Raw genomic sequence first — 12,686 nt, 5'->3', positions numbered from 1 at the left:
CCCGTCCATCACACTCTCCCAGAGTACAGTGTGCTTGTGTTTTAGTGTGGATGTCTAGCCCGCAGAAAGAGTTGTGCATCAGTTTCTTGCTCACTGCCAACTAAAAGTACATCATGTGAGTCACAAGCAACACATTTCCTTGAGCTTAAAACAGCCACTTGGGACTCTCTGCATGTGTGTGTGCACCCTCTGTGTGTCACCTCATTGTTGGAGTCCTGAATGACTCTGTAGAGCGCAGGAACCAGGGACTTCTTTAGATGAAGGCTGCCGGCGTAGCTGGGGATGCGGGTTTCTGGTAAGGACTGCAGCAAGGAGAAAGAAAGGTTCGCTGAGCAACTGCACTGAATGTATCAGACTGAATGTATGAGGCTTATACATAATTTCCCCCTGCATACCTTCAAATTACTTACCGTTAAATATGTGCATGGGAAACCAAAATCTTTAGAAGTACAAATAGCAACTGGGGGTCAGTAAATGTCAGTAGACAGATGCTGACATTGTCATGTAATGTCCATATATTTCCAGGTCAGCTACAGTAAAGTTTAAATGCAGCAAAACTTCAGCAATATAAAATATTAAACAAAAATTAAGTTTCGGAGATGCCCCCTTACAATTCAAAGCCCCTATAGATCAAGGTGTTGGCTTTCTCACTTGGTCTATTTTATGTTAGCGAAAACCAGATATCTGTAGGCTATAGTGTTATGTTGTTCGTGGATATGGATTATGTTTACCTCTTATCCGAAGATGATGCGAGCCAGACTACCTCTAGATGTGGTCAGCATATAGACCATATTTTAATATCATGTGTAAATGGAGTGATCGTGACAGTGAACCAGTATAAACAACACCAGGACACAGAAACTAAAGCAGCTAAACGGAATACAGCGATCACTAATTGTATTACTAATTGTCTTGATGCAAAAGGTCATTTCCCAGAATGCTTTAAAACATTACCTAAGAGAACAAGGTAGTGTTCAAAAACATTCTGGGAAATGTGGAGAACCCACTGACTGGGCCAGTCAATGAGACAGGTGAAGTGAAAATGAATATACTCTTAAAAAAGGAGTCACAAAATAACTCTTTGAAGGCACTGAACGTCACACAGTGATGATATCTGACAGGCTCAGAATACGCTGGGGGTGAAATTCTTTGAATGGTCAAGATTGTGTGTTTGTCTGCAGATGGCAGAAGGCAGAGATATCCTGTCAGCACAGCCTAAGTATGGTCATTTTGAAGACAGAACACAATGTGCCCAGTCTGCACCACTCACACAGTGAGTCATACCAATCTATTTCCCTCACTAGTCATCATTCTCTCTCTTCTCTCTTTTTGTGCCCTGCTTTGTCATCCCTCTTAACACACTACAAAGTAATTCCCTTTGCACCCCCTAGATCTCGTACAGATCATTTCAAATACTTTATGTACCATGGCTATTTCAGGACATCTCAGACTAAACAGGCTGAGGTCAGCTTTCATGAGTTTGACCTGTATCATGTCATGTTTACCCTGTTCCAGTGTTCACTGCTCATTTTGTGCACAAATGCACATTTCCAAGATTGTGTTTTAAAAGAATCCTGAATATGTATTTGAAGCTGATTTATTACAGATTCAAAATTGTTAAGGTAACATACTTTGCGGCAGTACTTATGATACATTGTAGTACTTTTAAGAGGAACTTTACTTCTACATTACTGCCATAGCAATTATCTTTGCAGATTCAACCTTCCCTCTTTTAACATCATTAAAAGAGGGAAGGTTGAATCACTGACTCACTGAAGGCTTTGAGTTATGAAAATGTGTATCTTAATCAAAGGAGTATGACTGCTCCTATTAGCTTGCTGCCACAAACAGCAGTTAGCTAGTACAGCTGAAGAGTGTAGCTGACTCTTGACCTATATTACAATTGACAGAATAGTTTGGGGAAATCCATGCAGTTTTGTTTCACATTCATTTCTGGTAAATAAAAAAACATCAGGAAAATTACCGTTTTCATTTCTTCATATTTTCAAGAGAAAGTTATATGGCAGTAACGGTAAAGGTTCTAACAAGACTCAGAGCTCAGAAACTAAGGGGTTACTGCGATCTTATTGACTGTGTGTGTAAAAAGCCTGCTCATACTTCACATGCATGCAAGCAAAAACAAGTTTCAGCAAAAGCGTGATGATATGGATGAATGTAAAATATGTCACAGATTAAATCAAAGTGCTCTGTGGCCAAAAAATGCTTCAGTTTATGTGTTGAGTTCTAACTGGTAAAAGTACAATCAGCTTAAGACAATAATGAAAGTAGAGACAATTCTGACAAACTAGAGCTCACCTGTCCTAAAATGGCCCCAGTTCTTACTTGCATCCATCTAAGCCAATTACATTTACAAGGACTGGAATGTTCAAGAGGTTACATGCACAAACTTGCATGCTCAATACTCTCTTTCATCTCAGTTATTGCACCCACAGTGTTTGGTTTCTCTGGGAAAATAATCCCTACAAAGATGACCTCCGGGAGAACATTTTATTGACATGAGTCATGAGAGGAGGGCCTTTACCTTGAATTCTGAGAGCCATTCTTCGACAACACCACGCTCTGAACCCAGCATCTTCCTCAGAGACCCCCCCCTCTGCTGCCTGGTGGACAGAGAAACACAGAGGACAAAGGGAGAGAGGAGGAGACACAGGTAGGGGCAGAGTTGAAGAGAAGCAAAACGAACAGTTAGAGGAAGAGTATGATGAGTACTTATTCAAATTCAACATGAATGACATAATGAGGGACAATACCAGTGCTTCTCCATGTTTGAGCACATTAACCATTCAAAGTACATCTACTTCATTACTGCAAACCATTTTTCAAAGGATATATTTTTTAAAAGTCTTGCAAGCTGAAATAAAAACATCATTACTGATCAACAGTAATTAGTAATCTAAAAAACTATGGTATGCTTTGGAAAGTGGTCAACAGTATTCATTGTATGAGTTGTAGTAAATGGGATACATCATGTCAAAACACAAGCAAGTCCCTGAGTGTGAAAGCTATGATGCAGGCCACACTGTTACATAAGGAGCCACCTCAGTCGCATGTCACCATGGATTACCAGGGTTTTTCCTGCATAGAGACATTTTTGGTGCCCTCCAAAGGTTTTAGCAAGTGCCAAAGGAAAATCTGCTCCAAAATGATCAGAATTGAAGAAAAAAACCAAAAACAAATAAAACTCTCAGATCCTCCCCTAATGTGTTTTAATAGCAATTTATCAAACAACTGTTGAGCAAGCACATAAACTTAAATACAACCTCTTTGACTTCCAGCAGTCACTTTTCCTCTCATTCACTGCGGCTGTCTTTTACACATGCACATGCTGGATTAATAAACCAGCTGCTGCCCTGGTTTGACTGCGCCTGAACGCTCCGTTGTGAAGCTCGCGCTAATGACCTGCTATTTCTCACAAGATAAAAGCTGTTTGTGCTTGAAGTGTGTCGGTATTCACCGGTACTGTCACTTTTACATTTTACTCCTTGGCGTACCGGCACCGGTTCTATCCGCTGCCCTCTCTAAATCAGGTTTTCTGGGCACTAATGACGCTCACCTGTTCCGTTTTCGCCTGCCTGCTAATCTCCACAGGGAGATCGGGAACATTTCATGCTGCCGTTTGTATAGTGGCTCGTCAAAGTCACTTTTCGTTAACCAACCAATCACAGCCTGGAGGAGGCGAGACATTAAAAAAAGGTTGAGGCACTACAGCAAACTTTAGCAATGTTTAACTCGTCGTTCTGTATGCACAGTTTTTATTTCTGACAAGTTAATTTGCATAAACAAATGAAAGACACCATGTAGAGCATTTTTCTTGCACAAGAATTTAGTGACTGAAAACAACCCACAGAAACAGTGGTTTTGTCCAACTAGGATTAATATTAGGCTACTAATGGTAAACTATGGTAGCCTGTACTATTATCTGAAATTATAATGAATTTACAAACATTAGCACTAATCAAACCTTAACCACAGTGGTGTAGGGTAATATCAGAAAATGGTTTTATTTGTGAAAGAGCTAAATCTCTACTAATAAACTATCTGTAGGCAGATCATCCAAATAAAGTGTACATGTAAATATATTATACAAACATACTTTCTATTTAATGTTTTATATATTATATTTTGTTTATCAAATGGTCAGAAATAACAAGAAAATGCATCGATTTCAGTCATTAGGTAAGTCATTGCCTTTACTGAATGCGTACCCATCATGCTTACTGTCACGCAAAGTCACCCCCCAAAGGCCCATTCTGGATTACTGATGACATGCGCATGAACCACAACAAGCAGTCATATGGACTTTCCCTTGACAATTCAAAACTTATGAGGCCATGCTCAAGTCATGTTTGGAAAAAAAAAAAAAAAAAAAAAACACAACACTGCAATAACATCTAGTGATGATGCTAAAAACTAAACCTTGAGAAAAACCAATGAAAAACCAACTCTTTAAAAATACGTTAATAATAATAATGACATGAAGCCAGAGATCTGAATTTCCTAAATGGTAACACACATTTTGTTTATAATACATCAAGAGAGATAACAAAAGACAGTTTGTCTCTAGTTGTCCTCGAACATATTCTGTCCTCGGGCTGCAGGCACACTGTTATCCCTGGTCTTGTTCTCTGTATCCAGTGGCTAAAATTAACTTCAACACACTGCCCACAAATGAAAAGTAATTTCTCCTTCAGACTTCATCCCATGGAATATGAATATGAATATGAATATATATTCCCCATTAATTATCCCATAAAAAAGGCTAGCTATGAAAGAGGCATGTGTCTCAGCACGTGTGTGTGTAGATTGGTAGAGTGAGAGGTGGAACAGTCACACGCTCCAGTGAGAGTTTGGATACAGGCTGCAGGTGACGTTGCAAGAGGCACAGTGCACCAAGCTGCCAAAACGACAATCGATGGTTATGTAATTTAGTTAGGTATAAAATGCCAAAAGACGGTTTGCTTTAAAAATTTAAATAAAAGCCACAATGTTGATTGAAATGTGAAATTATCAACTTTGACTTCATTGCAAGTTAACAAGATATAGCAAGCATCCAAAAAATGGGCTATACTATAGCTTCCAGATGGTCAAATATTAAAAGATACAAGTCCTTCACATATAAATCCACTGTTAAAACCCCTTTAAAGTGTAGTTTTCAGGCACGAGTTTGTTCATTACTTCTGTCACCTGTGTTCAGCTGGGATGGCCCTAGAGCCATTGCCCTAAAACAAACTTAGTAGCTCATAAAGTTGTTGTAGTTTTGAGTTGATGGGATTAGGGATTAGGACTGACTCAATATATTCTCGTTTCTAAGTGGGAAGATCCCACTTAACATTTCAGGCAACACCCTCAGGTGTAAGGTGTTCATCTGCAGCCAACACAGTCTTCTGCTCAGTTTTATCTTTTTATCAAATCCTGCGGATATGATGGTGATATTCAATTGTCATAATCATGCAATCTGTCACATACATTGCTGATATAGCAGTAGGCCATGGTGCATAATCATGGCAACACATACTGTTACACAAGAACATATTGGTGATTGCAGGTGACAACATGCTATTTGTGTTGTTGCACAGATGCCACAGTCTAGACAAAAGATAATAAGACATTCTACTTAAATGTTCTGCAATGAGCCATTTCATCAAAGCTTATGCCTTCACACTGTGATTACAAGTAGTGGTCACAGTTATGTCACAATCTAAGATCAATCAGTGCCTGCCTTGTGTTCCTCCCTTTAGCAAAAAAAAAAAAAAGTGCTCCCACAGTATGCGACATGTGACAGAAGAATGTTGTAAATAAACTCAGTGCAGCTGTATCTGGGTCAATGTCCTTGGTTAACTTTCTGACACGCACAAGTAAACAGAAGTGACTAAACTCAGACCACAAGAGATTATGTAGACAATTCTTCAGAGATTTAAGGAGTAAGGACGTATAAAACTGTTTAGATTCAAGAACTACAAAGCGGTGGAGTCACAAAATTGGGAATATGCATACACAGACTTTGTCAGATTTAGCAAACCCTGCTTATAAAATGTCCCAAACAGTGTAAAACTGTGTGCATGTGCGCAGTCTTCTTACTTACACCTACAGTAAGCCATAATGTTGACACCCCTCTTTAATCTTATTTGGTACACCAAAATCATTACACACAAGGAAATTTGCACAAGTTCTAAGGCCTCTCTGCATGTACTTTTTCTGTTCTCCATGTTTCAGCATTTTTTTATATTGCCAAAAAGGTATGTAAACTTTCTTACTTTTGCTGGGAATAACAACATGTTACACATAAATTGCTATAATCAAAACTGCATTCAAGGCCTGAAAAGAAAATCTCCAAATACAATCTAGTTTAATGCAAGTAAAATGTTATTAAACTGTACATTATATCCCATTAACTGAATAAACAACTGCTTACATCTCAACTGCTATAAACATGGGTAATGTTTTAGAGAAGCACAACTAGTTATCTGACTTCTATTTTCAAAGTTACATATTTCAGCAGCAATAAAGTGTAAATCATCAACCTGCATTCTATGTAAATCTATATTTTCACACAACATAACAGGCTCGGAGCTTCGCCTTGTTAAAAATGCTTAATTGACAGCTTTCTGGCCTCTGACTCTCATCCTTGGCCTGTCTTCTAAAATCAAGTTAAGAATGATTGTAAATGAAACACATTCACTTCATTCTTGGGACTACCTACAAGACCCTGTAAAATTTTAAAGGCACTTTAGTATCTCACACTAGTATTTAAGGGTTACGGTCTTAAACAAATCCAACATAAAACGACGTATGGCTCTCTGAATGGTGCAGATAAGCCTGGAAATGTTAGAAAAACAGGCTTAGAGGAGCAAGATATCCGATTTGCAGCGAGGCTGGAGGAGACCGAGATCGTGTTCACTGCTCAGAGCAGATGACTATCTGAACCTGTCAAATCTTTTTGTGTGAGAACACTACTTTAATCTGAGTGTGTGGATTGAAAGCCTCCATTTAGTAAGCTTGTTCAGCTCTTCATGAAAGGCTGACTCATTCATTTCTTCTATCTTGTCAAACTGTCAAAGACTTGCTGAAGTGAAATTCTCCATCAGCAGGACAGGCTCATCAGTTACCATGGGAACTGCAGTCAAGTGACTTTCAAGCAATGGCAAATCTTCAGCAACGAGGAATGTCCATTTTGTGAAAACAACAATGACTCTAATACTCTCGTAATGCACATAAAAACAGAAAATACATAAAATCTGAGAACGTAAAATGAGTTGTTGTTACCCTCCATTTATCAATAGCACCATGACACTTCGAGTGAGAGCTCGTTGTGTTTTGTTGCTTTTGTGGTTTAACTGCACATAGACGACACATAAAAGAGAAAACATAAAACCAGAGAAGAAAACATGTTCTTGTCCATGATAAAAACATATGTAACTGCAACATTAAGGAAAAAAAGATCTATCAATCATCAACAGCTTACATTTAAAAGAGCAGTTTCTGGCGTCACAAATCAGACTGATACATAGTCATTTCCAATTAACATTTTACATAATTGACAATCTATCAATCTATATATATTGAAATGACATGAGCACAACTAAGAATTTTACATAAAGACAAATTGTATCTATGGTTTACACCATAAATGTTCCTACTGTTGAGACAAACATGCAGTTAAAGAATCAGCTATTGGTTGTATTAGCCACATTATATCAGATCCATGGATACTTTCTTCACCAACATATCTTTTAATAATCTGTTTTATAGGCAGTAAATGAGTCCACGTTTGTGGCGCCAATCTGTCCTAAACTGGAAAACAGCATTACTGTAACTTTCCTGTAGTTCAGTGCTGATAGAAATGGTATAAAGAAAGAAATGGATGACAGAATCTTGGTAGAAATTTACACTTCAATAATTTTATTTTGTAGCCTGTAAGCTGTATATACCGGTTAATGAGAAATTGATTTTTGCACCATCACAGCAGACAAGAAATTCCCAATTCAGGTGATAACAAGTATCAATAAAATATAAAATATGAGGCAGTTTGAGGCATGTTGCTGGTTCCCCCTGTGCTTACCTCAGTGTCCCAGAACTCAGATCTCCACAGGGAGAGGCAAATGGTTCTCCACAGTGTCACACATCTGTCAGTCACTGAGGGTCACCTGCAACAGCAAAGGGACAAAAAAACAATCCATAAATCAAGATCATCACAGGAAAAACTATCACAGGGAAAGTGGTCATCTGCATTAAAACAATAAATAAGATGGATTTATATAGCTTGTGCAGGTCATTCAGGAAGTTAGAATTTACCAGGTTTGCGTGTCATTTATGAAGACCAGTTAAACATCTATATATCCGGCATGGCAGTCAGACAAACTAGATATGACCACCAGAGAGAAAACTCCTTTCAGACCTGGTCTGAGGCTTATTTCAAACTGGAATTTGACAGTTTGTGTGCGTAAAAAACTGATGTACAATATAATGCCAGCAGCTTTTTACCCAGAAAATGTCGAACTTCAGTTATGTTTGTTTGTTGCATCCCTATAAATTCTACATCATTTGGTGAGTTTGCAAAAGAAAAAAAAAAAAAGTACTTAACTTTCTTCAAATGTATTTCTCTTCAGGCAATATTAGAAGCATAGATGACTTAGCAAAGAATTCCAAATAAACTTCAAACAGTGCTTCCAAGAATGGTTTTGAATCGTTGAATGTCATTTGTTGAAAGGGGAAACTCTACTGATGGCACAGAACATTCATGACAAATAATGGGTCCTGGAAACCAACAAATGGTTGCTACAACAGCGTGGCCCTCCACTAGAAGAAAGACAGTTGCCGAGAACCCTTACTACAATGCATTCACAGTACAAACCAACAACATGCATGGTCTCATAATACAAACTACGCATTTCTTCAAAAAACATTTTGCTTTTAAGGTTATTTTGAGGCATGGCATGACGCATTGAGTCAATTTTCAAGTTTCCCATTGTTGCATAGCAACAGTCAGCTGGACGACTTGTTGTCCTCACCTACTAAAAATGCATCTTGAGGAACCACACCCGTAGTATTTACTGTATTTGGCAGAATAAATCTTCAGTGACACACAAGAAGATGCCGTAGAGAGCTCGCTCTGCACTGCTGCATGTCCCTGAGAAGCAGACAGTGCCACATCACTGAGCACTCCATCTGATGTCAAGCATTTCCAGCACAGCCTTGTGTTTATCTGAAGGACTCTTATATTAGCAATGCATCACAAAGAGTCGAGGAAATTACCATGCATTAGTCCCATCTGTCTAGAATGATGTGTATACCCTTTCTGTCTATTGAAAGCGGTAAAGAAACTATTTATTTTTCCCTTTGCCAGATAAAGGGTACTCATTCTGTATGACTCATCAAAGCCGAGGGTAACAAGCAAAAGGGAGGGACAAGGAATGAATATTACAACACAAACAAAATCTGCAACACAAATATATTACATATTAGATAACACAGTTATGCAAGTTAAACGTTTGATGGGAACATATTTTGAGTTATTGAGGTCAATGGACCACCACGAGTACCCATTACGTGTGATGAATCTAATGTGAGGTATCTATCTCACTCGTTTTATATGGACGAAATGATGTCTCCAAACTTTACCAAACAATGAAAGCTGTCAGTGAGATCATGGTACCATACAATTGCAAACAAAAGTATTCAATCCCCATCAGGTTTATTGTCAAAATTACCAGAAATTCAGCTATTTTAATGAACAAATCAAACAAAACTAAAATGTTAAGAGAAGAGAGCAATGGCCTTCACAAACAAGAACCAGGATTCAAAAACATAACGAGGGCACTGAATGTCCTAGAGACCCTGTTGGAACCATAGTTTTCAAGTTCAAAATTAAAGGAACATTGACTACAACCAGATTTCTGAGAAGGCCGGTTTTGAAAACCCTTGGGAGGACTGCAAAAGATCTGGTGGCTACAGGAACTGAAGTTTTAGTGAGTTCTGAACGCAGGTGGTTTCCATGCCAGAACTCCAAAACATACACCACTGCTGACACAAAAGCACAAGAAATGTCGGGTCCAATATTCTCAACATCAATAAATAAATCTACAGAAATTAAGGGATTCTGTTCTGTGGAGCAAAAAAACAAAACTGGAACTTTTCGGCACAATGGATCAGCGGTATGTCTGGAGGAACAACAATGAAGCATACGCTGAAAAGAACACTGCCACTGCCCACAGTAAAGGATGGTGGTGGCTCGGTGATGCTCTGGTGTTGCTTTGCATCCTCTGCCACTGGAAACCTACAGCATGTGGACGGCAAGATGGATTAATTGAAGCATCAGGAAATCCTAGGAGAAAGCATCATGCTGTTTGTGAGGAAGCCGACACATGGGTGTCTTTGGACCTTCCAACAGGACAATGATCCCAAGCATACCTCAAATTCTACTAAGACTTGGTTGCAGAAGAAGTCCTGGACAGTGGCCATCATAGTCACCTGACTTGAACCCTTGAGAAAATCTTTAGTGTGATTTGAAGAAGGCGGTAGTAGCATGTAAACCCAAAAATTACTGAACTGGAGGCCATTCCTCATGAGGAATGGACTAAGATTACTCAGGAATGCTGCCAGACTGTCTGGCTATGCATCTTGTTTGAGTCAGGTCATAACAGCAAAAGCGGGCTGTACTAAGTGCTAATAATGCTCGTCATTAAGAGGCAGAATCATTTGAGACCGGAGAAGTGACAATAAGTTGCATTTTCAGTTGAATTTGGGGTTATTTCAATTGCTTTTGGTTGATTTGTTCTTTGCAAACAGCTGAACATTACATTTTAAAATAAACCCGATTTGCAATGGGGGTTGAATAATTTTGATTGTAACTGTATGGGGGTATCTATACCTATAATATCTCACCTTATTTAAGGTGCCAATGTTGCAAATAAATGAGCAGGGCTGTTTGATGGCAATTATATTAGGCATTAATCTTGCTGGATTAGCCCAAAACAGACATTAAATTTTGTTATTTCATTTATTAACAGTTATGGCTGTACTCAGTGTCTTTTTTTTTTGACAAACTGACAAACCATGAATTCACATGTCTAACAAATCGGCATCATATTGTAGTTATTTCGGCATCAGTTTGATCTGTTTATTGCAATTAAATCACAGCAAATTGTTTACTTTGGGTTTATATAGCTGTAGTATTCACAGGTTGTGTTTATTCGCTTATCGTGTTGTGTGTGAACACTCAGCAGTTGTCCATCGATAAAACCCACGTGAGGAAAGTGTTGCAAGGATTAAATTTGCGTTGTATGTGAACACAGCATAAGATACTGAGTAAAGTTTTCCCCATCATACAGATGAAACTCAAAAGCTACAGTAACAATATAAAACTAGTGTAAGAAAAAGACACATTAAACATCTAGCTAAGGCTGGGCAACAGGAATAAGAAGAGGAATAACAGAAATGACAACTTTTTGCTCCTTTCTGGTTACAATAATGGATTATTAGCTGAAACTATGTCTCTGCACCCATCTCATCCCAGTGTTTGCATGTCTAGTAACAACTGTGCTCTCCAGCCAGCAGTCACTGTTAGCTAAATATGTCATACACCTAATGAGGCCTGGCGAATGACAATAAGCAAACTTTCCTTCAAGAGCAACTCTTCCTCTATGCAGGCCCTGCTCATTGTCCTGTGACGGGGCTCACAAGAGAATAGGAGAGCGCCAACCCATCCTGTTTACGGCACTTCAAACATCAAATCACAATGACATTGCTAAGCACACTGCTTAACTGTGCGCAAGGTTGAAATAAAGCCAACAAGTGTATTGTGTGTATTTAGTTGCCAAGACAGAGCAGTTAACACACAATATGCTCCTCTGAATTTGCAGTCAGACAACGGCTGAGCTAAATGCTAACATCAACATAACCACAATGATAATGTTAACATGTGGATGTTTAGCAGATATAATGTTTTCTTTGTTCATTATTTTAGTTTAGTATGTTAGCATGCTAACAATTGCAGATTAAGTACATATGGGGCTCAAATTAATGTCATTCCATTTTCAGGTAGTGATGGACTGAATACTGACAGCTACAAACTACTGTTGCATTTTGTTGTGATATTTTAATGTGAGTTCAACACCTTTATTTGTATGTATGATGATCTTATGGGGCTACAATAGTGCAACCTTTCACACCACCACTGATTAACACATAACTGAGAAAAGGGTCAGTGAGGCAGATGTGGAGTGTTGTTCTAAGTGAACTGACTGAGGGAGGGGTGGGAACTCACTCTCTGACAGAGATTATTTTCATATTGAAGCCTGAAACCTTGGCTTGTCTCATGACTCAATAAGTACTGTACTGTAAAATCCAAAATAACACATGATTAACGTCTTGAATTTTGGGGTATGACAGCTGTGTGGGGGGGTAGCATGACTCAACTCGCACATCGTCTTATGGTGCTTTCAGACCAAAAGCGAAGTGAGTGTTTGGGGCGGTGAGTTTACATACAAATTGAATGCAAAGACGCGTAGAGCTGCGATTTCCCGTCGGGCGGCATGAAGTGACGCGAAGGGGGCGGGGCCGGCGACCGGAAGGCAAACCGAAGGAAAAGTCACATGACAATGAGTCGCGATAACCTATCAGTGTTGAGATTGTCCGTACGTCACCGACGGCTTCAGAGCGATGTGTGG

At 38.9% G+C, this 12,686-nt stretch overlaps 1 protein-coding gene across 7 annotated transcripts in view; it reads right to left on the bottom strand.

Moving 5' to 3' along the window:
* LOC123973358 (protein FAM126B-like) overlaps window positions 1-12,686 on the bottom strand; it is a 62,453-nt gene that overhangs the window by 36,465 nt on the left and 13,302 nt on the right. For all 7 annotated transcript variants that reach the window (XR_006825605.1, XM_046053300.1, XM_046053306.1 and 4 more), the window contains exons 2-4: window positions 8,081-8,165; window positions 2,543-2,621; window positions 201-302 (exon numbers count right to left, since the gene is read on the bottom strand). Coding sequence is in view for 6 of the 7 variants with exons in the window: in XM_046053300.1 (XP_045909256.1) it covers window positions 201-302; window positions 2,543-2,593 (153 nt within the window). In the remaining variant the exon portion in view is untranslated. The remainder of the gene's footprint in view (window positions 1-200; window positions 303-2,542; window positions 2,622-8,080; window positions 8,166-12,686) is intronic.

This window comes from Micropterus dolomieu, linkage group LG07, assembly GCF_021292245.1.
Source record: "Micropterus dolomieu isolate WLL.071019.BEF.003 ecotype Adirondacks linkage group LG07, ASM2129224v1, whole genome shotgun sequence".
NCBI lineage: Eukaryota > Metazoa > Chordata > Actinopteri > Centrarchiformes > Centrarchidae > Micropterus > Micropterus dolomieu.
The sequence above is the reverse complement of the archived record's forward strand: the minus strand, read 5'-3'. Positions and strand labels throughout refer to the sequence as shown.